This window comes from Pomacea canaliculata, linkage group LG9 (assembly GCF_003073045.1).
Source record: "Pomacea canaliculata isolate SZHN2017 linkage group LG9, ASM307304v1, whole genome shotgun sequence".
NCBI classification, from domain to species: domain Eukaryota; kingdom Metazoa; phylum Mollusca; class Gastropoda; order Architaenioglossa; family Ampullariidae; genus Pomacea; species Pomacea canaliculata.
In genome coordinates this window covers 3,942,929-3,969,593 of record NC_037598.1, presented here as the reverse complement: position 1 = coordinate 3,969,593, position 26,665 = coordinate 3,942,929, and the positions used below count along the sequence as shown (strand labels likewise).

At 36.7% G+C, this 26,665-nt stretch overlaps 2 protein-coding genes across 2 annotated transcripts; one reads left to right on the top strand and one right to left on the bottom strand.

The window, feature by feature from the left end:
* Window positions 1-410: 410 nt before the first annotated feature.
* Window positions 411-18,955, bottom strand: LOC112572903 (dual serine/threonine and tyrosine protein kinase-like). The gene is given in 15 exon segments (XM_025252886.1): window positions 411-735; window positions 738-800; window positions 1,549-1,764; window positions 1,767-1,797; window positions 2,053-2,143; window positions 2,586-2,741; window positions 3,328-3,484; window positions 3,699-3,907; window positions 4,185-4,282; window positions 4,469-4,552; window positions 7,521-7,606; window positions 9,771-9,917; window positions 10,123-10,840; window positions 17,424-17,950; window positions 18,692-18,955. Coding segments are annotated over 15 exon segments (2,892 nt in total). The 5' UTR covers window positions 18,816-18,955; the 3' UTR covers window positions 411-550.
* Window positions 18,956-20,199: 1,244 nt separating this feature from the next.
* On the top strand, window positions 20,200-26,197 carry LOC112572907 (ADP-ribosylation factor 1). Its single transcript, XM_025252895.1, has 6 exons — window positions 20,200-20,429; window positions 20,887-20,967; window positions 21,422-21,531; window positions 21,778-21,849; window positions 22,932-23,057; window positions 23,503-26,197. The coding sequence occupies exons 1-6, from the start codon at window positions 20,363-20,365 to the stop codon at window positions 23,587-23,589; spliced, it is 543 nt and encodes a 180-aa protein (XP_025108680.1). The 5' UTR covers window positions 20,200-20,362; the 3' UTR covers window positions 23,590-26,197.
* Window positions 26,198-26,665: the final 468 nt, after the last annotated feature.

Sequence of the window (26,665 nt, the reverse complement as noted above, 5' to 3'; positions counted from 1 at the left end):
AGGGTAGAACAAGAAACTGAACCTTAATGAGTTATGCTAATGGTTTTTGCTCTTAATTTATATATATAATTATATGCATATAACATATACAAACACCATATACATTAATATTCTATTGATTCCACCTCTCATGTTATGACTTTAGCAACATGAAAAAGCTGAAACTCAGTACATAAAAGACAATATCCTTTTAAACCCTTGTTAGCCTTCCCAATGTGGAATAGCATCACTAAAGAATCTTCAATTTGTTACAGGAACTAACATAAAGGTTTGCTTGAAAGGGAATCCTCTGATATGCTACTATTACATCTAATTTTTACTAAAAAAAAAAACGTTACAAAAAGGGAGGGTTAAACAAGAGACAGGTCAAAGGATGCTGCTAGTCAAACCCTGGCACAACCAATGTTAATTTGTTAATTAGATACAGATGCTTAATGCTGTAAATATACTGAAACAGTTACTAAGAAGTGGTTGCCATGACTTTAATGAATTCTCTATGAGTCTGCAAATTCTGTTGACAAGAACACTGGTGACAAGGAGGAGTTGTGCATTATCTGTTGTTGTGCCGATGAGAAATGTTCCTGGATGGTGAGGTCCGTGAGTTCTTTCCCTTGCCAGTAGCAGCAGTATTTCCCCCATTACCATTATCGCTCCCTTTCCTTTTGGTCTTTTCCAGGATGCTCTGGAGCTGTGCTTCAACATCTCCAAAGTATGGTCGTCTTGCTGGCTCACCTCCCAGCAGTTCTGCATCAGCTGCCAGCATGGTTCACTGAAGACAGGCAACTTTTCCGGTCGCAACCCTTGTCAACAGAATGTGCCACTTGTTTGATTAACTAAGCCATCTAGATTTAGAAAAGCAATTAATGACATCTTGCAAAGAGATCAAGAATTTTATAATGAATATGACATCTCAAGCCATGTAAAACAATATTACAAAACTATGACAAAATGACTCTTTCCTTTCTGCATTTCAACATCATTTTTACAACTGATTCAAGTGCTGAGTACTTAAGTCAAATGTAAAATGGAATGTGAAATTTGTATACTAAGTTGAAGGTATGCTAATTATATTTTTCCAGAAAAACAAAATTATAGAAATTATGGTAAAACAACCGATGCCTATGCCATATTCTGGGAATAAGATGGCCTGAACAGATCTCCAACAGCAGCCTGCATAAAAGAACCAACCAGAATGCCACTAGCCAAGACACCAAAAAGCGCAAATGGGGCAAATAGCACAAACCAGCGTACACCATTGCCAGGCAGGCACTTGACTGAGACCCTCAGGGGAAGAGAGTTGGAAGAACAAAGCAGACTTGGAAAAGAACAGTAGAGAGCAAGGCAAAGGACGTCAGAACCACATGGAAAAACAAACAATTAACATGCTAAAACACTGCATTGTTTTGAATAATAAAAAAAACAAAAACAAAAAAAAAAAAAAAACCCGAAAACCAGCAACTCAAGCAAGTTCATAGCACTAGTTCTGAACCAGTGTTTCAATAACAACCAAGGTGCAGGTATTTAGACACAAATGATGAGATCCCATACCTTTCTTTACTGACTGCCAGAGCTGATCTTTATTGGCACACTGCTCAAAGGCTGATGGCAGATGCACATGGCCTGAACACACATACCAGAACAGGATACCAAATGCATACACATCAACACTGTTGTCATAGCGGCCGGTGAACAGCTCTGGTGCCATGTGGATGGGTGTTCCTACAATGCTGCCGCTCATCATGGCTTCTGGCTTGCAGAATCCCAGTCTGTAATCTTGCCTCGATTGTCTTTGTCCAGCTTCAGGTAAATAATGGAGATTGTGAAGATAAAGGCAAAATATTATATAGTCTCTAGTTTTCAAATGGTTTCAAACAGGTAATATTCCAGAAAAAAATTCAAACATCATCCACTTCCCGTTCCTTTGTGTCTATGAAAAAAAAACAAAAACAACTCCTAGGACAATTCAAGTAAAGTAAGTAGCTTTCACTCTGATACTTTATTTGCAGAACTACACTTCCAAATCTTTACTCTGCTTGAAGAGTGGAGACTTACCAGCACATTTTTCAGCTTGACATCACGATGCACTAGTCCCTGACTATGCAGAAATCGAAGTCCATCTACCACATCAATTGCCACTTGCAATCTGCAATAAATACATCTGAGTGAACTTCCTATCGAGGAATGAAAGTTCTTATCTTTTAAATGCACTACGTTATTCATTAAAGAAAGTTTATTAAAAAGAGATAAACGAAAGTATAGCATGTGATAACACAAGAACAGTATAATAGAAACAAGTCTAATATAAAAAAAAAAAAAAATGCCAGGCACTATGTGTGAATATATTTGTACAGTCTGTAATATGAAGGTGAGAGTACACATTCACAAGCTAACTGGTACTTGCTAACAAAAGTTTTAAATATAAAATGGCATAGCTTACTAAGAAAATTCAAACATTACCATAAATTGACGAACTGAAACAGTGAAATATTTTGCCTTAACACCATCATCAATTGCTCTTAAAATCATCAGAACATTTGAAAACTGTTTCTGCATTACTCTCTTGAAGGTCAGGTGCCCTCTCTTACCTGTTATACCAGTCCAGACCCATTTTGATGGCTGTGTAAAGATCCTTCTGCAATCTATCCATTATGAGAAGCACAGCAGGAGAGATGCCCCCTCCATACATATAGTCAATCACTGATCCTCGGAGTGCCACAATCCGCTTATGCTCTGGTATGTTCCTGTTTATCACAAATAAAAGTAAAATGCAAGAAAAGTGCTCTTCCTGAATTACACAAAACTGATAAAGCATTAAAAAAAAGGTATTAAGACTATACTAGACCTGTTTACCCTTTATAGGTTTCCATCATTATTTTATGAAATCCTCAGAATAAAGAAGTTGTGGGAATCACAACTAGGGTCAAAAGGTTCTTTAATCTACGACTGACTGAAAACACTGAATCAAGATGACAAGTTTTTCGTTGGAATTGCATGCTTATTCTTGAAAAATTACAGGCTGGTCATCCAAAATAAACAGGTCTGTACAATGGATTTTTGCTGAATGTTGTCCAGCTTGCCAAATTGCTGTATTTTTGTTTTCTTAATGATTTGAAATGTTACATTCCTTATCCACAATTGTCAATTTACTTTTGATCTATACAAGCACTGTTAAGCGTATGGTAAGCACACTTGCATACACACTGTGATCCTTCATGCCTAACCTTAAATCATGATTTTTGAAACCACTTCCTTTCCTCTTCCCGAATAACAAAACTTTTAATGATGTCACAATAAAGAACATATAAGAAGAAACTCTCTTCTACATACTTGGTGTAAAAGAACTCCAATGCAAGATCATTCCAATGTTTTTCATCTGGTGGAACCACTGACTTGATAGCCACCGGAGAATATGTAGACCACTTATCACAAGAATACACCACTCCATACTGACCTCGTCCAATCTCCCGGCCCATTTGTGGCATACCTAAACAAAATTGAGCATAAAACTGTCCAGCACAAAATTCTACAGATTCTGATTCTGTTTCTTTTCAAACAAAAATGGACTATACTCCAAAACAATCTACAGAAAGAATGAAAACAAAATCAAATTTGTCAACTTTCCTCTTTCCTTTATAAATTGAAATGCTTGCCACATATTTTAACTGCTTTATTTTATAATGCGTCATCCTCTTCCATACCATATAAAATGGTATCTCGCAAAGATGTTGATTCCAATGCAAGTTTTGCAACTCTGGGGGCGTGCACCTTCCGCATCTTCAGCCTCTGCTCTTCAATGCGGTCTAACCTCCCAGTGTGTCGTGCTTCAAGCTGCTTTAATGCTGCAGCAAAAGCTTCATGGGAACGATTCAGTCTTTCTCTGATCTGACTGGCAATGCTTTTAGCAAGTCTGAAAACAAATTCATAGATAATATAGTCTTTAATTATAAAAATCAGATGTAATACCATAATGGTCAAACAAGGAAATAAAAATTGCAAACAACAGTCTTAGAAACAACTATCTACCATTGTGTTATCAGAGCGTATGATGGCATGCCAATTTCAACCATAATCCTTCATGCTGTTTCTTATTGGCAAAGATTCCAGAGTGAACAGGTACAATTATACAATTTATCCTTCGATGCAGGTGCAGTCCCTTTGATAATAAAGATATCTGAGTTACTTGCCTTGCTTCACTAAGACTGTTGAGCATTTCAGCTGCAACCCTCCTTTTCCATTCACTGTCTACCATGGGGGGACTCTTCCAGGGCATGGATTGCATTAGCTGTGAAAATACTGAATGCATTAGTCCCTTGAAGCTTTCACTTACAGAAGTTCAACTGTAGTCTTTAGTAGATGCGTCTTGCTGTGATTTTTTTTTTTACAATACTGAACTTGCATTGTGAGAAATGTTTTAAATTATCATTAATATTATTATTTTGCTGTTGTTGTACATTAGACCACAACATACCTGTTTCATTTTCTCTAAAAGGGATTTGAGGAAGGATGAACTGGAACGGACAGTGATCTCAACTTGGTAAGCAGCATTTAAGATCTGTGCAAGACATTTGAAACACATAAGTGCATGCACACACAGGCACATGCATATACACACACATACAAACATAAATAAGTGGCAAATTCCCCAATCTTTGCACAAATGTACTTTTACAAATGCTTGTAACTCTGTTAAAAAGATAATTTTGCAGTGATTCTACAATGAATCTACAATTTTATGCACATGTGTGTGTGTGTGTAAGATGGACACATGCATATGCACATGAATGTATGCAGGAGACAATAAGAGAGACAAAAAGTGATTCAGGTAGCAAAAAGTCCTCTGGGACTAGGCTATCCTCAGCTTGGTAGCCTGACAACCATTCCCAAAACAGCTCATCTCCAGATGGCAGATAGGAGAATGGTCCCCAGATATGGAGGGTAGCTGTGAAATAGGCCTGGTTCTTCCTGGACATATAGTAGCTGCAGACCAACTGGTGGTGCTCTTACCAGGATGAAGCACGGTAACAGGTGGTACTGCTGCCCAAAGTAGAAAATACCCCAAGTATTCAATGACAGGTCCTTCACGGGATAAAGAGCTAAGCTATAAACTCTGGCCCTGGAGCTGGATCCCAGCCAAAACTCCCTAGTGCTCTTAGGGCAGGCTGTACAGACCATGAGCTAAGGGTAATCCTGAAAAAAAACCTTGGGGTGCTGAAGTCAGAGGTGTTGGGCCACATGATTCCCTCTAATCAACCACAACACCATGCAACCACAGCCTAATGACACTTGGACACAGAATCAACAGACATAGTGCTCACCCTGTAAAGATCCTCCAGGCAGGCGCAGTGCTTGGCTCTGTGCCTCAAAGAAGCCTATCCTCAGCAACTGGAGGTCCCTTTAACCCAACCTTTGGAGCCAGATGATGGGGAAAGAGAGCAACTGGCCAACATATACTGGAATGCAGAAGGGGTTTCTAGTAAAAAAACTGAACTACAGCAGTATCTACAACAAAACAGCATAGCATCGGCTGCATCCAAGAAACATATCTGCATGAGGGAAAGTCATTCAAGATCAGAGGGTATCAGGCTTTGTGGAGTAATCAACAAGCCAGGTAGAAAGGTGGAGAGATGACCTTAGTCAGAAACAACCTGAATGTCCATGAAAATTGCAGACACATGAACGAAACAGAGTACATCAAAGTCAAGGTAATCATGCAACAGATGCCCTGTCTATCCTACAAGCCGTTCACAATAACCAGCTACCTAAGCTGACAGCAGCACTGAGAAAATTTCAGTTGCCTTAAAACAGCACTGTAGCAGATACCCTCACACTGTGGTACTGAAGGCCGACATACAGTGGTACCTCGACATACGAGTGCCCTAAGATACGAGTGTTTTGAGATACGAGCCGCCGAGCGAGCAATATTTTGCTTTGAGATGAGAGCAAGATTTGAGATACGAGGAATCGCACACTGCACCGCTGCACACAACCCCAACATGCGGGGTCTAACAGTTTCTCCCACCTCAGACTAGACCTCAGTCTGTGTGCTTGTTTCCCTCGTGGTCGAAGCATTTTTAAAAAGTTGGGTTCGCGTTTTTTGCTTTTTGTACATTTACAAAACATTATCGCGAAATATTAAATATTATCAATAAACATTAAAAATTATAGAAATGGAGGTTATCTCTACAAGAGATATAAAGGAGATCTTGGGAATGTGGAAAAAAGTTGTAGAGTTCGTAAATAAAAATCAGCCCGAAAAGTTGCAACTGGTCGTGCATCGGAGTTGTTCAACGAAACTTGCTTTATTTCCGCAATATCCTGAAAGGAAGAAACAAACCTCCTTGGACAGTTTTTTTTAAACAATCTGAAGGTGAAAATGAGCAAAGCGTGACGAAAAAAGCGAAGACCAGTGACGAAAATTAAGCGCTTCCGTAAGCACTTCACTTTTTCTTTTATTATGTTTTTATAGAATATGTATTTGTTATTGATAAATAAATGTTTCTTCTTGTAAATACATTTTTCTTATTCAAAAACACTTAACAAAAAAACAACTGAGGTGGTGTTTTGGGAGCTGGAACGGATTAATGGCCTTTCAATTAATTTCAATGGGGAAAATTGCTTTGAGATACGAGCAATTTGACATACGAGCAGGGTTACGGAACGAATTAAACTCGTATGTCGAGGTACCACTGTAATGGCAAAATAAGGAGCTGAAGCTAGGAAGAATGAAAACAAAGTCAGCCTGGCAGAGATGAAGACCATAATCAAGGCTTTGCACAGACTACCCAAACCATCAGACAGCTACCATTATCTGTCCAGATCAGACTAGGTGATAATTTTCCACCTCAAGACAGGGCAAAACAGACTAAAGGACCACCTTTACCGCAAGCTCTACCTGGTGCCATCCTTATGTGCTCCTCTGGAGATGCAGAACAAATCACAGAGCACATCATCCAGGATTGTAGGCCTCTCCAGGAACTGAGGGCAGAGATCTGGCCATCATCAATGCCTCTTTACACCAAGCTGTATGGACCTGTGGATGCTTTGCAGATGACTGCCAGTTTTATCTCAAAAGCTGGCCTCCCAAGTGTGATAGAAATAGGTGAACAAGAACAAAAAACAAAAACTTCTGGAGCTTAATATTGTCAAGGCTTCCTTATTATGTACATGTGTAGGTGTGTAAGTATGCACATGCGCATAAGAGATAAAACGAGAGTAAGAGACAGACACAGAGGAGGAGAGAAAGACAAAAAGTGATTTAGACAGCACAAAATCTGGGGAATGAGGCTATTCAATGTTTCCTCACATTTCACACTGCATATGACATTTACACTGTTCAAAAGGCCACTATATGAATCTGACAAAAGCCATATTGCTTTTGTCTATTGTTCTCTGGCACATCCATTAACTTGTAGACATGCCCATATGTACATTCACAATGCTCACCTTTAAATTTACCTCATTTACAAGTAAGATAACTTTTCAGAAATTTAGGCATACACTGAACAACTGGGACTACAAACCTGTTTCAATGCATCAGTGGTCTTAGAGTCTTCTAGACTGTCATGTGTTGATCCTTCTAAACTTTCCAAACATCTGGTTAGAGTACCTGTCACATACCCATAACATTCAATGGTACAGTGGAACCTCGGTTAACGAACTTAATCTGTTCTGGAAAGCTGTTCGTTATCCGAAACAATTTTTTCCATAACAAATAAAGGAAATAGATTTAATTGGTTCCCAGCCCCTGCTGACTCACTAATATTTGAAAGTTACAGGATATATAGGTAGGTTTTAATGAGAACAGTTATAATGCAATATAAATAAACATAAAAACATTAACAAAAGCATTTAAACATCAGAAAACTTGCCGTTTTGACGGCGTGGTTGGAAGCAGGTGTGGGGAGGAAGGGGTGGAATTACTGCTTTGATCCCCCCTCCATCAGCACACGCGACATTATAAAATCGGGGATAACTTCCTTTTTCTGAAGCTTTGAGGTTAAAGGAAAAAACTTGTCCAGTGTCTGTTGCTTCTGCCTTTTTTGTAAAACCCTTCGGTAATACGACATCACATATCCGACAGACGCATGCCAACTTCATACTTTGAAATAATTTCCTCTTTCAATTCAATTGTTGGCCGCTTCCTTGTCATTACCTCACTACTATTGCTCTTAATCTTCTTTGGAGCCATTATTGGGGATTATCTTATTAAAATAAAGCACAAAAATCACTAAATAAGAAGGATGTGCATAGATAAGGAACGACTGATCATAACTGTGTCTCAAGCGCGAATGATGACATGCTGGTCGGTCACGTGTGGTTCACGTGGCTGTTCGTTATCCGAAATTTTGTTCGCTATCCGAGACAAATTTTTGACGAAATTTTTGTTCGTTATCCGAAAAATTCGCTATCCGAGGCGTTCGCTAACCGAGGTTCCACTGTATTTCCAAACATATTACTTGCTCACCAAATTAGTATTTCATTCAGTTACTGTTGTCAAAGTGCTAATATACAAGCACCCATAAAGATCAAAATGCTAAGTGCACATGTTGACATGCATAAGAATACAAACACACAAAACACACACACAGACCGATGTACCTTCCAACTTTTATCTTTTATTTATGGTCTCCCACCCATGTACCACTTAATAAAAATTATAAATGCAAAATTTGTAAAGCGCATACTCACACTCCTAAGGAGTATACTCTTCCAGCCTAAGAACAAGAACGAGACATGGACAGTATACGAGGGACAGGAAAACAAATGAATAGCACATGAACTACGAAAGAATAAACAACAGGTGAATAATGATGAATAAAAACAAATACAAAAGGAAGACGAGCAGGGAAGGGTGTGAAAAAGGACTAGCATGATGGGAAATGTTATTAGGAGTAATGTTTACGGAAGAGGTGTGTTTATAATGCACGTTTTAAGGATTCAATAGCGGGTAGATGGTGGTATGGAAAGGGAGAGAGTTCCATGGTTTTGCTGCACAATAATCCTGTCACCAAATGTTGTTTTTCTGGTGACATGAAAAGTAAGGGTAAACAGGCATAGTCTCTCTCCAATCCACCACTAGCAGGTGAAACAGTTTGGAAATTATACATCATTAACAATGTATTGCAGTAATAGTAAGAATTTTAGTGAGCAGGAACTATTATCTAATTGTTCACACCTCCCTACCACCAAACCTCCAAATGTGATCGCATTGTCATGTCTGCCAAAAACAAAACTGCATGCAACTAAAGCAGTGTCAGAAGATGATGGACACAAATATTTCAACGAAGATTTAACACTGTAAAACACTCATTAACAAAAAATATTGTGCTCTGCTTGGAGAAAAACAGAAATTATTTACATTTATCTTAATTTTAATATTTATAGTAGTGCATATTTCATGTCTAGATTAGTGAATTATGTTTACTGTTTAAAGGGCAAAGACGTATTGGAGCACCATTCACCATTGCTCCAAAAGGTGTCAACTTCTTTGTATTTGTAGTGTGATTCCAAACAGTCAGATATGAAAGAAAAAGGTTTTAATTTTCTATAATAAACCCCAACATCGTTATTACTTACCTGAAATAAACACTACGATATACAATTTAAGAAGAAGAAATATATAATCTTTTACAAGATGAAATAATGTGATTGTTGTTAGCTGTCACAATTTTAGGTTTAACTAAGATGGTTGCTGGTGTTTTGAGGCCAAGTATGATTAAAGAAAGAAAACATTGATGATGCCGAATAAGAACTGAAATTATTACACTCACCAGTGTATGAATCCCTTAGAATGTTCACAGAACTCACAAGCTTGCCTGCAATGCTACTGTTCAATCGCATGAGAACCATTTCTCGGATCAACGTTGTGCAAAGTTTCAAATCTCGAGAAGTTATCTTGCCTTCATCAAACTGCACACCTGATGAGAGAGATGTGAAAAAACCCTAAATGTGTTGTGTCTAGCATAGAGATTATGAAAGTGAGGAAAAGGAATAACTGTGCAACTCCACATGGATGCATACTGTGTCTTAGAATATCTATTAACTGAGATTGTGTGAACACATGCTCACTAATGTTTATCAACTGTGTGTGTGACAGACAGAAAGACAGATAGCTACACCCACCTAAAGGCCCAAAGTCATATTTTGAGGCTGCATCTTTCAGGTCTTCTGAAATGTCAAGAATGGTCTCTGAGATAATCAATCGAATTTCATCAATTTTGGACACGGCAATAGACAGCAGGGATTTGTACAACTCATCCTCTTTCTCTCGTGCAAACTCTAGCTTCTTGGGCGTGATCAGCATGTCCCTTGCCATATCAAATGCAGATAGAATAAACATTTTTAGACAACGAGTGTGTGAATTATTAAGAACAGTAGCAGCATTCACTAGGTAGCTCTGAAAGTTTTGGCGTGTGAATCTAGAGAAAGTCACATGAAACTCATTGAAACGGGCCACAAACACACTCTCCACAGTGAAATAATCCTGGGCCAGAACTTTGCGAAGTTCTGCCTCATCCTCCGATCCTGGCAGGAAACCAAGGCGCCGGAGCTGCTGACAGAGATCTTGTGTTGGATGAACGTCAGTGGCCTTGGAAAATGACACAGAAACTGAGGAGCTGCTGTTGACGCCCACAGCTGATACCCTGGACTGTGCAGCATCCACACTTTTTGCTGGTCTTTGTGCGCCCTCTCCACAGATTCCAGGTGTGATAGCTAAGATTTCTGGGGCACCATCTGGAGGGTCAGTGTCAACTGTGTTGGACCCTGGTGGTGGCACACGGACAAAGCAGACAGATTGGAAAGCAGTAACTTTTCCAATCTCCCCCAAGTTCTGCACATCCTGCAAAGCAAAGCTTTTGCTTTAGAAAAGTGTTTAAATGAGATTTATCAAACATGTCTGTCACACAACTGGATAATAATCTACAAGTATCATGCCCAACAACAAAATAAAATGCTAACTATGGACTGGTGAGGAAGACGTTAAAAGATAAAACCAGTTTTTGGCTCAATGTTTGAAAAAGACTGAATAAAACTAACTCAGACAGCAAAGGTTAATCATGTTTCTTTAAAGTTGCCAAAAACAGACTGTTTAGTACATCCTATTTACATGCAAAGGTTTAGTGTATATATCTTGTTCATGAAATCAAATGCCAAACAACGCATTCCTCTTTGGTTTTCTTTTTAACATTTGCACCACTTAAATAATGATGTACTCTGAATACAGGCTTCAGCTATCAAAATGTTACCAGCAACAATTGTCTTTTTTCTCTTCATTCACAAACTTTTGATTAGTGTTGGTGTTGTATAATGAAACAATGAAGCTGTTAATTGAAGTTGCTCCTTCCACTTAAGAATTCTGTTACTGATTTTTTGTTGTTGTGACTTGTACTGACTAAGACATTCAAAGATATGAAGGTTAGGATACTTGAAAGATCAGAGAAACCACAGTTGATTGGAACAACTGACTCTGACAAAGTAAACAGAAGTAGTTCGATTTCTTTACATCCAACCTCCTCCTCTTTTTTCTCCTTTCCTCCAAGTGAATATCAATCAACTAAATGCTTTTTACAGACATTTTTTTAGAACCTATCAAGGTAATGTACTCATCATCATGATCATCATGATGATGATCATGATGATCATAAACACAGCAATAATAATAATAATGATGATGATCATCATGCAAAACAGACTCTCACAGACACACACATACATTTGAACAAGAAGGACAACACAAAACACTACTGGCAAAATCTGCCAATACAGTAAGAAAAGAAAGGGCACAGTCTGGAAGAAGAGAAATAGGGATGAAATTTCTAAAACAAATAAGTCTTCGGTGCATATTTTTTAAATGGCTGATGCAAGCCTGCTAAATGGTCATATTTTGACTAATAGTACTGCTATATTATTGCTTAGCTGAAATGTCAATACCAATGGTGTGTTGTACTTTATGGCATGTGGTTACACACTGTAATATGCTTTATAACACTGGTCAAAATTTTTTTTTTACAAAACTCATGTTACTGAAATAAAATTAGTCATTTCTTATACATTTTTATGTGCTCAACACAAATATGACAATCTAAATTAAAAATTGGCTCTAGTTTTTTTGTAATCTGCAATAATTATTGTGTACATCACAAAATAATAAAAACTGACCTATGGCTAAAACCTGTCAAAAATCAAGTCATAGACTAAGTCTTAGATGTCTTTGTCTGTCTCTTGTATAGCTGTTCTCGAGCATCTCTGGGGAGTGTCCAGCAATAGTCAGCCAGTATGGTATTTTACATGGTATCTATTTTCCACTTTTACAATATCTTGATGAAAAACTTGGCCATGTTCATCACTAATCATACCACAGTTGCCAGGAAAGAAATCCAGATGGGAACGAAGGAAGTTGATCTTTAGAGACATATTGCAGCCAAGTTTCTCATACTGCATCAGTTTCTAATACTGTCTTCTACTAGCTCCTTGTAGTTTTCTGCCCTAACATTCCTGAGAAAATTTGTAGACACTAGGTTGAAAAGCATTCCATATGAAGTAATTGTGACATATTCTAGAAGATTCTGTCATTGGAGTCTTGAGCCTAGCAATTCTGCCTTGTTCTTGGATAAGTACAAATCACAAATCAGGCTGATTAGTTCTTCCTGTGTTATTCTGTGTGGGGTTGATGATGTACCACAGTAAAAATCTGGATCACTGCATGCTGACTGACCAGGAGAAAAACAGGTAGGCTCACCCTTGTCCTCATCAGATGAATCAAAATAACATTCTATTGGAGGTTCTGGAATAGGATGTCTCTCACCATGTGGAACTGATCTCAATGCAGACTAAATATTGGGGTAGACTGTTCTCGACTTTTTTTGCTTCTTATCCTACTGGAAAGAGGAGGAACCAAGCAGAAGTAACAAGTTATTTGTGCGCTTGCTTGGCTCTCTCCACACCATGGGGACTGCAAACAGCATTGATGGTCTTTTGCCACTGACCCACTGTGAAAGCTGTGTTGTACACGCTGCACAGCATAGATGCGGGGCCCAAGGCTTGTCTTGATCACCAGTCTTGCATCCAAAGTAAAGATGATGTGCCTTCTTCACCTGAAAAGTGATACTTTTGTTCTGGTTGGCAAATATCACTTCAGGACAAATATAGCAAAAATTGTCCACGAAATTAACGCACTTTTGAGGCATTAGTGTTCTCTATTGTAACTAAATGAATAAAATAATAACAGTTTTATGTAACAATAAACTGTATTCCACGAAGTCTGAAATATTTTAAATGCTAAACCTTTCTGACTGGGCTTTATATAGTACACTGCTAACGTCAGCTTACTTCAGAAGCTGCCTGGCAGTAGTACTGCATTACATCAGAAAAGATGCAATAAACCCTTGATGACCAGAACCTGATGGTATGCAATATTACATCATTCTAGACTTATTTAAGATATTGTTACAGCCCTAATGGATAAATTTACACAGTGAAGCATAGAAAATGAACTATATCAAATATCTTCAAAAAGAGAGCCAATAACATTTTTTCATGTTCATATGTGTTCTGTGTTCAGAACACCAAGAAACTACAGATTAGGACCTTTTTAAGTCAGTAATTATTTCAGTGTTGACCAGTGTAATTGTTTAACGTGAATAAAAAATCAAAGCATTATCTGAACAACATATAGTCTGCAACAATGAGATTATTGTTTGTTTCTGTTTTCTCCATCACAAAGACACAAGTGGTGTAAGTAAGCTTGCATACTTTCACATTTAAACAGCCATATATACAATGAATAAATGTGCACAATCATGTGTATGCTCCACACACACACACACACACGCACTAATATTTTACCTCCCACCAAACAATAGGTAGATTTATCATTACATCTAGCAGCTTTACAAACTCTCCAAAGAAACAGTTTCTGAAGAAGAACATGTTTATATCGGTCTAGCAAAAGATTCCTAGTTTTTTTCCTGACATCTAACAGATGGTATAAGTTTCTTTGCAGTCAAATCTAGTCCATGTGCCCCTCCATCCTGCAGCCATTCAATACACATACACACACTTACACACGCTTGTTTGCTGCATTTGTATAACCTTGCCTTGATCCAATCTTATTTTCACTGGCAGTCTACCCATTTTTCTTCCATTTTTGTCCTGCTGTGCAAATTAACAATAACCCTATTCACTTCTTTAGTAAATGTTTAGCATGGTTTGGTACATGGCAGATGTTGTCAAAAGAAACAGCTTATAAAAGAAATAAAATTCACCAGGAACATATGCCTCTAGCACAAATGCTTCAAGATAGACATCTAGCTTCTATGTTCAAGCTCAAAAGACCTTTAAAAACTGCATCCTCATCAGGAAAGCCTTCTTTTCAGTGAAATGTCCAAACGACCACAGAACAGGTCATAAGTGCAGGCTCAGGTTAGGTGCCATGCAATAAACTACTCTTAAATAAGAAATAATAATGTTTTGAAATTAAAAAAATTAAATGTTTTAAATAGCATATTCAAAAATAGGTGTAGGATAACAATTGAATCATAAGACATTAAGCGTAGGTTTTTCAGGCCATTTTGTTTCATGAGTTTCTCAAAACATGAAATGACTGCATAAACAATTTGCCATCAGATGCTTTGCATTCATATTGATAATCAAACACATGCATGTAACACACACATACAAAATGCCTACTTGCTCACCTGACATTGAAAATGCAGGATTCTTACGAACTGCTTTTGAACTGACCAGGAACAGAAAAATTCAAGGAAACAAATAAGGATATCAAAATCCGATTTTCACTTATTGCTGTTTTAAATTACTACTTCCACTAAGGATGCCTCCACAATAATTTTACTCATGTTGTCCCCCTCAAAAAAAAAAAAACTTTTATTTTTCATGATCTGACCATATCTGCTCCTTTAACTTAAGTATTTTTATTCTTTAAAAGTGTTTCTTTTAAAAGTATTTGTTTACAAGCTTCTTCAGGATCTAATGCTGAATGCAAACTTATGATCATTTTCTTAAACCAGCATTATGAATTTTTACAAACATCATACAAGCATATTATTGCTCATAAACTGTCAGGATAAGAAAAATAAAGTTGTAATCTTATCAAAGTTATAACGCTCATAAATACATTAGTGTATTTTATAGTAATCATTACAAATACTCTACGACCTCAAACTAAACTTATTTTCTCTAAGAATGCATTTACATAAATAAGATGACGCAGTTTTTTGTTTAAGAGCTTCCTGATACACAGGCAAAATTATCAGTTAGAGGACATTACTTGTCAGCTGTTTTTGGTGTCACTGATATCAGGATACAACTAAGCAGAAATTATCATCTTAAAGGACTAGTGGTGTTTTTCTGATAATTGGAGAAAACTCAGTGCAAGATACTACAGTGCTGCACATGAAAAACCAGCTCCTTCCCCAAGGCCAGTGCAAACGTACACTTTAAACTCTGCACAACAACAATCTACTCACAAATGTTTGAAAGACCAATAGTACACACATTTTGCCTTGTCTGTCTGCATCATGTTTTGGAAAAATTATTCTGTAGGGCTTCATCTGGGGAATGTGCAACACACATTTAAAAGACGTGCAAAATGTATGCTTGTTATGAATGTTTATATGTCGACTTAACAAGACTTTTGGTCATTCATGCTGAATATTCATCATGACAGCAGGTGTAAGAACGGATAGGGCTTGATTCTCTTTCATGTTTGCAACTGATCGTGTTGTATGTTCACTTCTTCACCAAATCTTGTATGCTGGTAGTTTAACGTCAGGAAAATGTCCTGCATTTTCTTAATGGAACCAACACACACAGATATGCTTCTACTATTGCAACTTTTGTTGCAGATAATACAACTTTCAGAGCTCCTTCAAACACAGCTCTAGCCACTGCCTCATGTACTGACACGGGCTTTTGGGTAGTCTTCTAGACCATATGCGCTCATAGCATGCCATTGGTTTTTCATGTGTCACCCTGTATTTCCTAAAATCTGCTTAATGCCTCCCAACTTTCTGTTTTTGAGATATACATTTACAAATATCACGTGCATAGAAAAAGGTTTGCAATACAGATCTCAGGATTGTACACCATGGTTAAAATATGATGTAAAGGCTTCAGCCAATAAGTGAGCTGATTTATTAATTAGGCAAGTTGTGATGTCATGATTTTGATCTCTTTTTGTACATTGTGATGTTTGTAGGCATAGCTCTTAGGAATTAAAGATTAGTATTCACCCAGATTTGGGAAAATAGTATCTTGAACTGCATTTTACTCAAACATCAGAAAAATAAATTCACCCTACTAGTCCTTTAAAAAGTGTGTTGTTACTGACATACAATCTGTCTCTGACATGTCCAAAATTAAAACTTGATAAAACATTTTCCTGTTTATGAAAAGTTAATGTCAGTGCATTAATATCAGATGTCGTTTCTTTTTCTCCTTTGCTTTTGTTATTTTATAAGCCATAATACTGTAGCCAATTAAATCTTTGACACATTAATGTGATCCATCAAAAGTGATAAAATTTGCTTGTGTTAATTAGATATTCATAAAGTTCTCCATCTACACACCCCCTTCTCTTCTCCCTCCAAGACCAATGAAAAGTTACTGGGAAAAAATTCAGTTTAAGCCCTTTTGGCTTGTACCAAAAGTTCTTTCTGCATCAAATGTTCTGCTAATTGACAGTTATTTTATTGTGTCTTCATCAAGTCAACTGAGCTCATCCTCTGCAATTAAGATATCTATGTTTACTCACTATCCATATTTGATTTTATCACAGTGGTCAATTTGTGTAACACAATTGCTCATCATTTCTGTAAATAACTATCTGTATTTGAGTTCACATGCCTGGGTCTTATCAGGGCAAGCAGCTGTATGGCTGGTGACTCAGTACTATAGTGAGGCTTAAAAAAATCCTTTTAACTATCAGTCTGTTATGTCAAGAAATAAAAATCCAAAATCTGAGCTGTAACAAAAGCAACATCAAGCTGGTGGCTCTTCCAAACATTTACTGCCTTTTCTAAGGGACTAACTCTTCCATCTTTGTCCTTTTGTGGTGTTGTGTATTTATTTGTAAGTGTGTGTGCAAGTATGTGCAAGTACATAGTTGAGTATACAGGCATGTAACAATTTGAGTTTGTGTGTGTGTCCATCCATGTAAAAGGGAAGTATTTTGCTTATAAGCCCATAAAGCCTGCTGTGAAGTTGGTAGATGTGTTACACAAATGTAGCAATGGTAGTGATGGTAGCAGCAGTCTAAGTGTTGTGTAAAAAATGTATAGTGTTCTTCAACCAACCTAAAAAAAAACTGTCATAACCAATACAGTTTAACAAAATTAAAGAAAAAAAAAACAAATAAAAATACAAACTTACTGACCTAACCAAAGAAATGAAATATATATACAAACCCTGTCAAGAAGTTGGTCACAAGAAAAACCATAAATAAGAATGGCAGGTGTATGCTCTACACATTTTCTGACTACTTCTTCCGTAAGTCCATTGGGCATTGATGGTGCCACGACAACACTGGTGCCACACCGCAGCAGCGGATGGTTCTGCGTAACCTCAAGGTATGCCACACCCAATGCAGTGTCTACATTCTGACTCTGCTCAGTGTCTGCCACCAGTAGGTCTTTGTGGGGAACAGTGTGCCAAGGGCCACAGTCTGCTTCCAAAGTTTCAACAAGATCAAAGTCTTCTGGTAAGGTCAGAGAAACTGTAGGAGTTTCACCATGCTTGAAGCGCACCAACCGCAGACGACCCACCTCATCTTCATTTTCCAAGGATGGCAAGACATTTTTGCTAAATAGTTCATTCACAATACGATATCGTGCATATGGTGTCTGACCGAAAACCACAATTGTAGGTGGACTTGTGATTATTTGTTCAATCTCTGCTTCTTCTTCTTTCAACAGCTCAGCATGAACAATCTGGGCTGTAAAATAAAGAAAACTTAGGTAATGATAGCAAAAATGATGGAATAACTTAATTTACTTAAAAGTTGCATAGTCACAAAATACAGTATACTTATAAGCCCTTTTTCAGAACTTGTATTGTGAGAACTGTTACAAATTGTTGCACTTTCCATGTAAATCAGTGAGCAGTACAAGGAAAAGATCTCACTTGTCTCTCATTGTAAGAGCTATAACTGCTATTTTCTACTGGAAGGGAGGATGGAAGGTGGCACTCATCATACTAACAGCCTCACAGTAGGAATAACGTTTGATCTGAGGACCGGCCTAAACTATGAAACATTTGAAAATTATCTAAAATTATTGCTTTATTATTGGTGGTAGTGCCAAATTAATGGAAGAGTTTTAAGGAAGTTATGCTACATTTGGTATTCTGCTGTGCAAAATGAATGAAACGTTCAACAAATAAATAAAATAAGTTATATGCTGTACTTTCATTGCCCAATCACTGCTGTTTTCGGAAACGAGTACCTTGATGATGCGATATGATTCTGGAAAAAATCAATATGTTCTTTTTTGTTTGTTTGTTTGTTTTTTGTTCAAAACCCGGGTGTCCCAAACTTAATGTACCTTTTACGAGCATGTGTTTTTTAAATAAGGGATTCGTTTAATGCTCCATTAAGTATGTATGCTGATTACGCCTAGCTGCTGCATATGATTTTCACTGATGACCAATGACTGGAACAAAAATGTACGCAACTTACTTCCATCAAAGTTGCCCGACGCGTTTATGTCATCGAAACATTTTTTAGTATCCTCAAATATCTGACGCAGTCGCTGAGAATAGCTCCAGAATTTGTGTATGTCGCTTGTGAGGTTGACCGTCATGATCTAATTTGTTAACGACAGATAACAGTCTCATACTTCATGTACGACGAAAACAGCCACATCCAAAGTCGAAGTACGCTAGTCCTTTACACCTCTTAAGACTCCACAGGCTGTAGTGTTCAACGCGAGTTGTCCTGACATGCGCACTAATCGAAACGAGCAGACGATGTAACCGCGAATACACACGTCCTTTATATACCTTGGGTGGATGCGCATAAACTTTGGAGTCGGGAACACAGATTTAGATTAAATGAGCATGGCTTGCGATCTCAGCCTGTGGCCCTGGATTACTTGCTATGCACTTAAAAAAAGATCGATCATTGTTCTCACAGTGACCGAATTTATACATAATTGTTAATGTACTCGACACTCTCTCTTTCCATTTCCGCCAGCTACCCACTATTGAATCCTTCAAACGAGCACTGAAAATGCACCTCCTCCGTAAACATTACTCCTAACACCCTTTCCCGTAATGCAAGTCCTTTTGACTTTTTCACACCCTTTTGCAATATCATGCTACTCTCAGCTCTAGAGCTTTGGTTCCTGTTTGTGTTTTCTATATTTGATTTTATTCTTTGTTTAGTCAGAGACTTTAAATATTGGGAATTGGTGTTTTACGTTGCACCAGCTAAGGCTATATCACGGCAATAAGGCAGCGCCAGCCCTGTTAACAGACCCCACGCAGAGAAAGAACAGCGAACCCGAGACGAGAGCTGAACCTAGGACAGTCAACCTTCACTACGGTTGCTAGCTATAGAGGATGAACCAAAATTGCTTCAATTTACTTGCACTTTGCGTTTATATCGTACGCCTAAAAATTTAAAATGCATTGTACAATTCACGATGAGGGGTAATGTACAGAAGCGTATCGTCTGATTATCATTTGTGATATTTAAGTCGTCTCGTACACGTACTTATATGCAACATGCTTCTAAGTAAAAATTCTCAAAACCATTCGACTTGTAATTAATTTGCTTATATTTATATTTCTCTTTAAGTTCTGGAGTTCTTATTCCAGTTGTGATCACAGTATTAGTACATTTCAAAGACTAAATATCTACAACCGGAGATTTCTGAAAACAAATTGTGCAGCACGCGTGATCGAAATGCAGATTTGAGGGGTTGGTCCGTTGACGATCTCGAAAAAGCGCAGTACTGAAATGTTAAAAACAAGAAATGGCATTTAGACGGTGGAACTCCATTGTTTTTATAAGATAATGTTATACTTTTTTTACAAACTCTTCAAAGCAAAAAAGCATTTATTCTAATATGCATATTGTTCTTCTATGTTTGTTTAACTATAATATCTGTACCACTTTTGATTTATTTTATTTGTCTCTATTTATTAAAATCTATAATTTATAGCGAACAAGGATAGAGAGTTGCACGCGAGTTTGTTTCTGACGTCACGCAAAGCAGAAGCTGGCGAAACTGACGTGGCAGCTACACAAAAACCAGAAAATTGGTCTGAGATCGTCGGTATTCTCGAGCTGCACCTTGCTGTAACATTGTTAGACGTCTGTGATAACTTAATATTTGCATAAAGAATGGGCTTGACAATATCTAGCCTTTTTACTCGATTGTTCGGCAAAAAGCAGATGAGAATTCTTATGGGTAAGCACTACTTCCTGTCTGTTCGTTCTGTTTTTCAGTCCTGTTGTTTTCCGTTAACAACAATTGCTTTTACTTTGTTAATCATCACTGCACATTTTTTAACTGTTTTAACTGTTTGACATGTTTATTAAAGCATTGTCTAATTGTTACTAGATATGTTTCTCTCGGAAACGTATTTTAGGTGGTTTTCATTGTTGCTCTTGTGAATTGAGCCACTAGTCGCCAGTCAATAGCTCCAGATCACATAATCAAAACAAGAAAATGTGATATTTCATGCAATAAACTTATAAACCAAAAATAAATAATTTGTGTATGACGATCGTTTGAATTATATATAAATGATTTTAAGTTAGGTAAAAGTGCTTCTCTTAAATCTCACTTCTTCTCTTCTTCTAGCTAAAACATTGATCAATTTTACCATGTTATTATTTATTATTGTTATTATTATTTTTTCCAGTTGGGCTGGATGCTGCTGGAAAGACCACAATTTTATACAAACTTAAATTGGGAGAGATTGTTACAACCATTCCAACCATTGGTATGTTTGCATTTAAAGTAATACAGAAAAGAGAGCTTGGGATTTTGTAGAGGTCATTTATTATTGACAATGACAATTTCTATATTTGGCAGGCTCATGCCCATAACAGATGTTGGGGGAATTGGTGGGGGAATCAAGTACAATTTAAAATTGTAGAGAGAGCAGCATAATACCTTAGATTTTCTTTTTTACACCTGATGAGGCAATGGAGACTTTCTATCTATTATTTCTACAAGCTAAAAGTAAGTTACTGAAGATCACTTCCTCACCCCAACAAGGTGATTCAAAAAAGTATTTGTGTAAATGTGTCCATATGCCCAGTAGCATCAACCTTTAATTGGATTTACATAGAACAATTTCAAGGACACAGTTTTTCGTGACATGTAATTCATTGAAAACCCTAATGGGGCCAGTATTTAACCCATGATGAGGGTTTTTTGTATTTTCTGTGAAGGTTTCAATGTGGAGACTGTAGAGTACAAGAACATCAGTTTCACAGTGTGGGATGTTGGTGGACAAGATAAAATTCGCCCACTCTGGCGACACTATTTTCAAAATACACAAGTAAGTGATAATGTTCTATTCAAATTGTTAACACTCCTGTTTTGTGTTTGTTTTTGTTTTTGTTTTTTTTTTTTTAGTACTATTTGTTTACTACTATTTTTGCTTTTAATTTCCTTATAAAAAACTACAATGTTTTAATTTTTCATTAATATCTTACATGCATGAAGGTCAAATGATATTTTCATTAAGAATATGACCTTTGGTAAAAGAAATGTGTGATTAAATAGTAAATATATTTTTTTGTAGGGCCTGATTTTTGTTGTGGACAGCAATGATAGAGAAAGAGTTGGAGAGGCTCGTGAAGAACTACACAAAATGGTAAGATGCCAGCTAAGATCTGTCACTTACAGGAAACAGCTTTTTAAGTTTTAAGCAGCCTTAATGCATCTCAGTCTCTGCAGCTCTATGAAAAATTTAGAGAAGATTGATGCTGATAAGAAGCGGTGTGAAGAGTTTGGGGTTTTTTGTTTGTTTTTTTTTAACCTTAAATGTGAAAAGTTATACAAAAGTAGAGTAACTGCTGGTTTATGGTGCTGATAGCACATACTGTTTTTACAGCCATTGGTTTACTGAAGTGTGCAGATCTTGAACCTAGACAGACTAAGGAGAGCATGAGAACACCATTTTTGACATGTTTAATCATACTGAGAGGTGTTTAAGAGCACTAAATCTCATTATTAAGGTTAAGCATCTTGTCAGTGATCATTGTACTCCTGGAAAAGTTGATGAATAATAGAAACATTCATCATGAAGAAAACTGGTTTTTTAATATCTTATTGTCGGGACACGGATGAGTGCTTCAATAAGAAAAACAACAGAAATAAAATGCTAATATGACTTAGATGCATAGTGAAAGTTATTGCCCTTTATGGCTGACTGTTTATCTTTAGTTGCTTCAGCTTAATGTCATTGTCAGTGACTGTAATGCTGTCCGATATAGTCTGCTTTTCCTAGGAGACTTGTCGGTCAATAATGAAGCCTTTGATAGGATTAATATCTCTAACAATTGGATTTGTTGCTGGTCTTTTCTTAGAGCAGTAGTTCTTAACCGGGTTCAATCGAACCCTAGGGGTTTGGTGAGTCGGTCTCAGGGGTTCGGCGGAGCCTCCGCCATGGAGGTCAAGACACACCTGCAATTCGTGATGACACTAAAGAAGGGTTCAGTTAATGGGCATATATGAAACTTGTGGGTTCGGTACCTCAAACAAGGTTAAGAACCACTGTATTAGAGTTATATTGATTGTGACAGGATATGTCAAATATTTTCTTGGCCACAAATGATGTTTTTTTGGGTTTTTTCAGCCTGAATGGGTTTGTTATTGCCATAATAATCACATAAATTCTATTGGGCTGCAGTAGATCAATCCTTTTTAACAAAAATTTGAATTAAACCTATGCAGCTACAAGAAGATGAATTGCGAGATGCTGTGTTGCTGGTGTTTGCCAACAAACAAGACTTGCCAAATGCTATGTCTGCAGCAGAGATCACAGATAAACTTGGATTGCATAGCAGTGCCAGAAGACAGGTCAGTTCTTGTAAAAAAAAATTTTTTTTTTTATTGAATTATTAGTAACAGCTACTAAATATTAAGTAATGATGAAAACAGGAAATGCCAATTTTTAGAAAGATGATTTGTTTGCTATTTATATCAAGTTGTTTCTTTTTTAACAGTGGCTGTTCACCTTTTTGTGTGGTCTTCATATTGTTAATATTCTAAAAATTATCAAACACTTTTGCGCAAGTCACACTTAGTGAAATGAAAGCAATGGCATGGTGTAAATGTCTGGTACAGTGTGACCATTCTTGTAAGCCATATAGTCATTTGATATAAATGTTTTGTAGTTTTAGTTATCACTAATTTGTACATTTAAACAACATAGAGAAGTTTCTAAATCAGCCATTGCATAAGATATAATTTTGCGTGAGACAAAAGATTAGTATGGTAGTTATTTGTCTTGTGAATTTTACAGTGGTACATTCAGAGCACCTGTGCAACCCAGGGACAAGGGCTGTATGAAGGACTTGATTGGCTGTCCAATCAGCTGGCTAAATCTTGATGAGCTAATATCTTGACACATCCTGCAAATGAAAAGGAAAACATATTCACCCATCATCTGTTTGATTTGTTAAAAAAAAATTCTAAATTTAACAAGTTCCTTAGTAATTATTTTATGGGACTAAAGTTAAAAAAAAAACCTAAATGGCATTGGGAACAGTTTTAACATTTCCAAGAATGCAATGGCTTACTGATACATATAAGACAGACTGCTGCTTAAGTTGCATGGAACCTTATTTTCTAATATTTGTGTCTGCCGTACCAGTACATTAATATTTTGGACCAGCCAATAAGTGAACATTAAAATATAAGCACACGATAATCTCTTGGCGTTTGATGATTAATTTATTTTTGACTTTCAGTCATCAAATCTGTTGTGCAATGATGAGCACATGGGCGTATTGTATGTTAGTGTTACATTGGTTTGCCCTCTTTGCCTAGCATTCTTGAGACATAGATCAGCCAAGGACTCCAAAAGAAACGCTTTCAACTTAGCTTTTTTCTCATTAATTTAATTTCGTATGCAGCAGTGTTTTATTTTGATGTAAGAGAAATGCGAAAATGTTTTAAATCTTACGGCTCTAAGTGAGAGCATAAATGCTTATTTTTCATGATATAATTATATATCTGTGGTTGTAATTAATCAGTTTGAAGTGAAAGCAACCGTAGTGAGAACATTAAAGCAGTGTGGTGTAGTTCTGAATAGAAACTCTGCATCAATAAGGATTCCTTCCTCGTTTCTGTACATTGCTTTTTCTCTTTAAGGCAATTTTTGTTTGTGTTTTGAATGTTTGTCCTTACAGATACATGCATGTACATTGTCATTAGATGTCTGCACTACTGTTCTACTTCAATTCCTTTCAATTCTTTATCATAAGAAAAATGTTTTTCTGTGAATATGAAATGATCAATCATTCCATGAAAAATATTACTTCATCATGAATCATCTGGTCTTTGTTAAGGGAAATTTTGTATAGGATGCTTTTTATATAAAAATATTGTGTGTGTGTAGAAGTGTTAAGAGTGAATGCTTCACATTTAAATGTCCTTTGCTTAGTTTAAGGGCATTCTCAGATATATTAAAAAAACTGCATGTGAACTCAAAAGACACTGGCAATGAAATAAAATGAGGACTAGGAACCTGCAAGAAATCTCAAACTTTCACCAGTATTTTAAAAAAATTTAACAAACACTCTGATGTATGGAAAATTTTCGTTAAATTTAAGACCAGTGTGTTCACAGAGCAGTGGAAGGGAATAAATGATGTTACACAATTTGATTGAAAAGTAAATTTGTCTGAATACATGGCTTTTGACTTTTCTGATGATCTGTACCAGCTTGAGATGCCTTGAATGATCTGGGCAAAAAAATAGTTTAAACATGCATCTTTGGATAAAGCTGTTTAGATACCAGTGAATGTTATAAAGAATTTTATTTTTCTTGTTTGGTTTTCCACCCAAAGAAATTCATATCAGATGCTCTCAGAATATCATGATTGTATGTGAACAACCAATTACAAATTTATAAAAGATGCTGTCCTACATTTTCCTTTAAAACTACTGTGTACGAGCATTCCAAGGAGTTCAATGAACTCAGATGAATGCAGTCTTGTTGAGTTTTCAATAACTTTTGTCTTTCAATCAGATACGCAGTAAACTTATTGCCAGATCAGAAGTTGGATGAAAAGAGTTTAATGTACAATGAGACTGTTGAAAACAGTTTGTGGAGACAAGTAGTATGCTTTCTTTGGTATGTCATAAAATGCTGAGCATCACTTTATTATGAAAATGTGTGGAAATCCATCAGTTTGCTTTATGTGTGCATGAATGCTCTTAAATCACAAACCAGCAATCTGAAGCAAAAATTGTGGGTTTGACTCGACAAGTTGGTTGATGTATTGGTTTTTGTAAATAGCTTTTGTTAGGCTCAAGGTTCTTTTCTTGCTCTAGCTGGTGCATTCAGATTCATGCAGGTGCAAGCACACGTTTTAAATATTTAGTTAAGATCTTGAAAATTTGTGTGTGATGATAATAGCAGTTTTGGTTTGAGGTACATGCTAGGGGTTGTGTGTCCTACAGTAGTCTACATCAAAATGTAAGGTAAGAGGTGGGTCATGCCCGAACAGTAGAGAGCTTCCAAAGTTTTATTGAAAAATACTTGTTTGCATTTGTATGATTAATTATTCGCTTGCTTTTTGAGTGGACATACAATTGCCATTCCTTTTCAAAAAAAAAAAAGAAACATGATCATTAAATGTACTCGAAAAGAGTATTCCTAATTGGATTTAGAATATCACCAGAAAAGCTGAGTTATTACCTGTTAGTAGTGTCGTAAGAACAGTTTAAATTGTTTTAGTATACAGTTAGACAACAAACACCATTTTCTTGCTTTTTTCTTAACTTTTTCCCTTTGTAAAGTGCTTAGTGCATTAAATGTTGTTGGCATGCATGCGGGATCAGATTCAGGATTGCATTGTGTATATCCAGCTCACCTGTCATTTACTCTCTCAGGTCAAGTGCAGTGAAGGCATTTGTTGGCACCATGATATCTGTAGAGAGATGTACAAATAAAGCAACAATACCCAAGTGGGTTATGCATGTACTTATTAACTAATCTTTTTTTGTGTCATGCTAGGATGTGTGTTCAGAATCTGCCAGTATTCTTGATGCAGTGACATTTCCCATCTTAGAGCACTCCATCCCACTTGGAGCGTTAAAATTAGTAATTTATGTGGTGCTTAGAGGAATAAGCTGGCAAGACTTCGGTGATGAGAAAATATACATAAACACCATGAGCGATATCAGAAAATGTGTTCCGCTAATGCTCACAAAGGAATGGTCAGGAAGAAGTTTTAAGCTTATTTGATTTCTGCATGCATGGAGGTATTGTAATTTATTGAATATTTAGAATATGTCAGTGGAATAGTTCTGACTTGCCTTTATTTTATTTTTAAATCCTTAAGCAAAGTACAGGGCATCAACAGCTTTCATTAGGACACCAGTGAGCTGCCTTTTTTTAATTTGTAAACTATAATAAATTGATTTGATGGTGAAGCACTTACCTATTCACGTATGTAG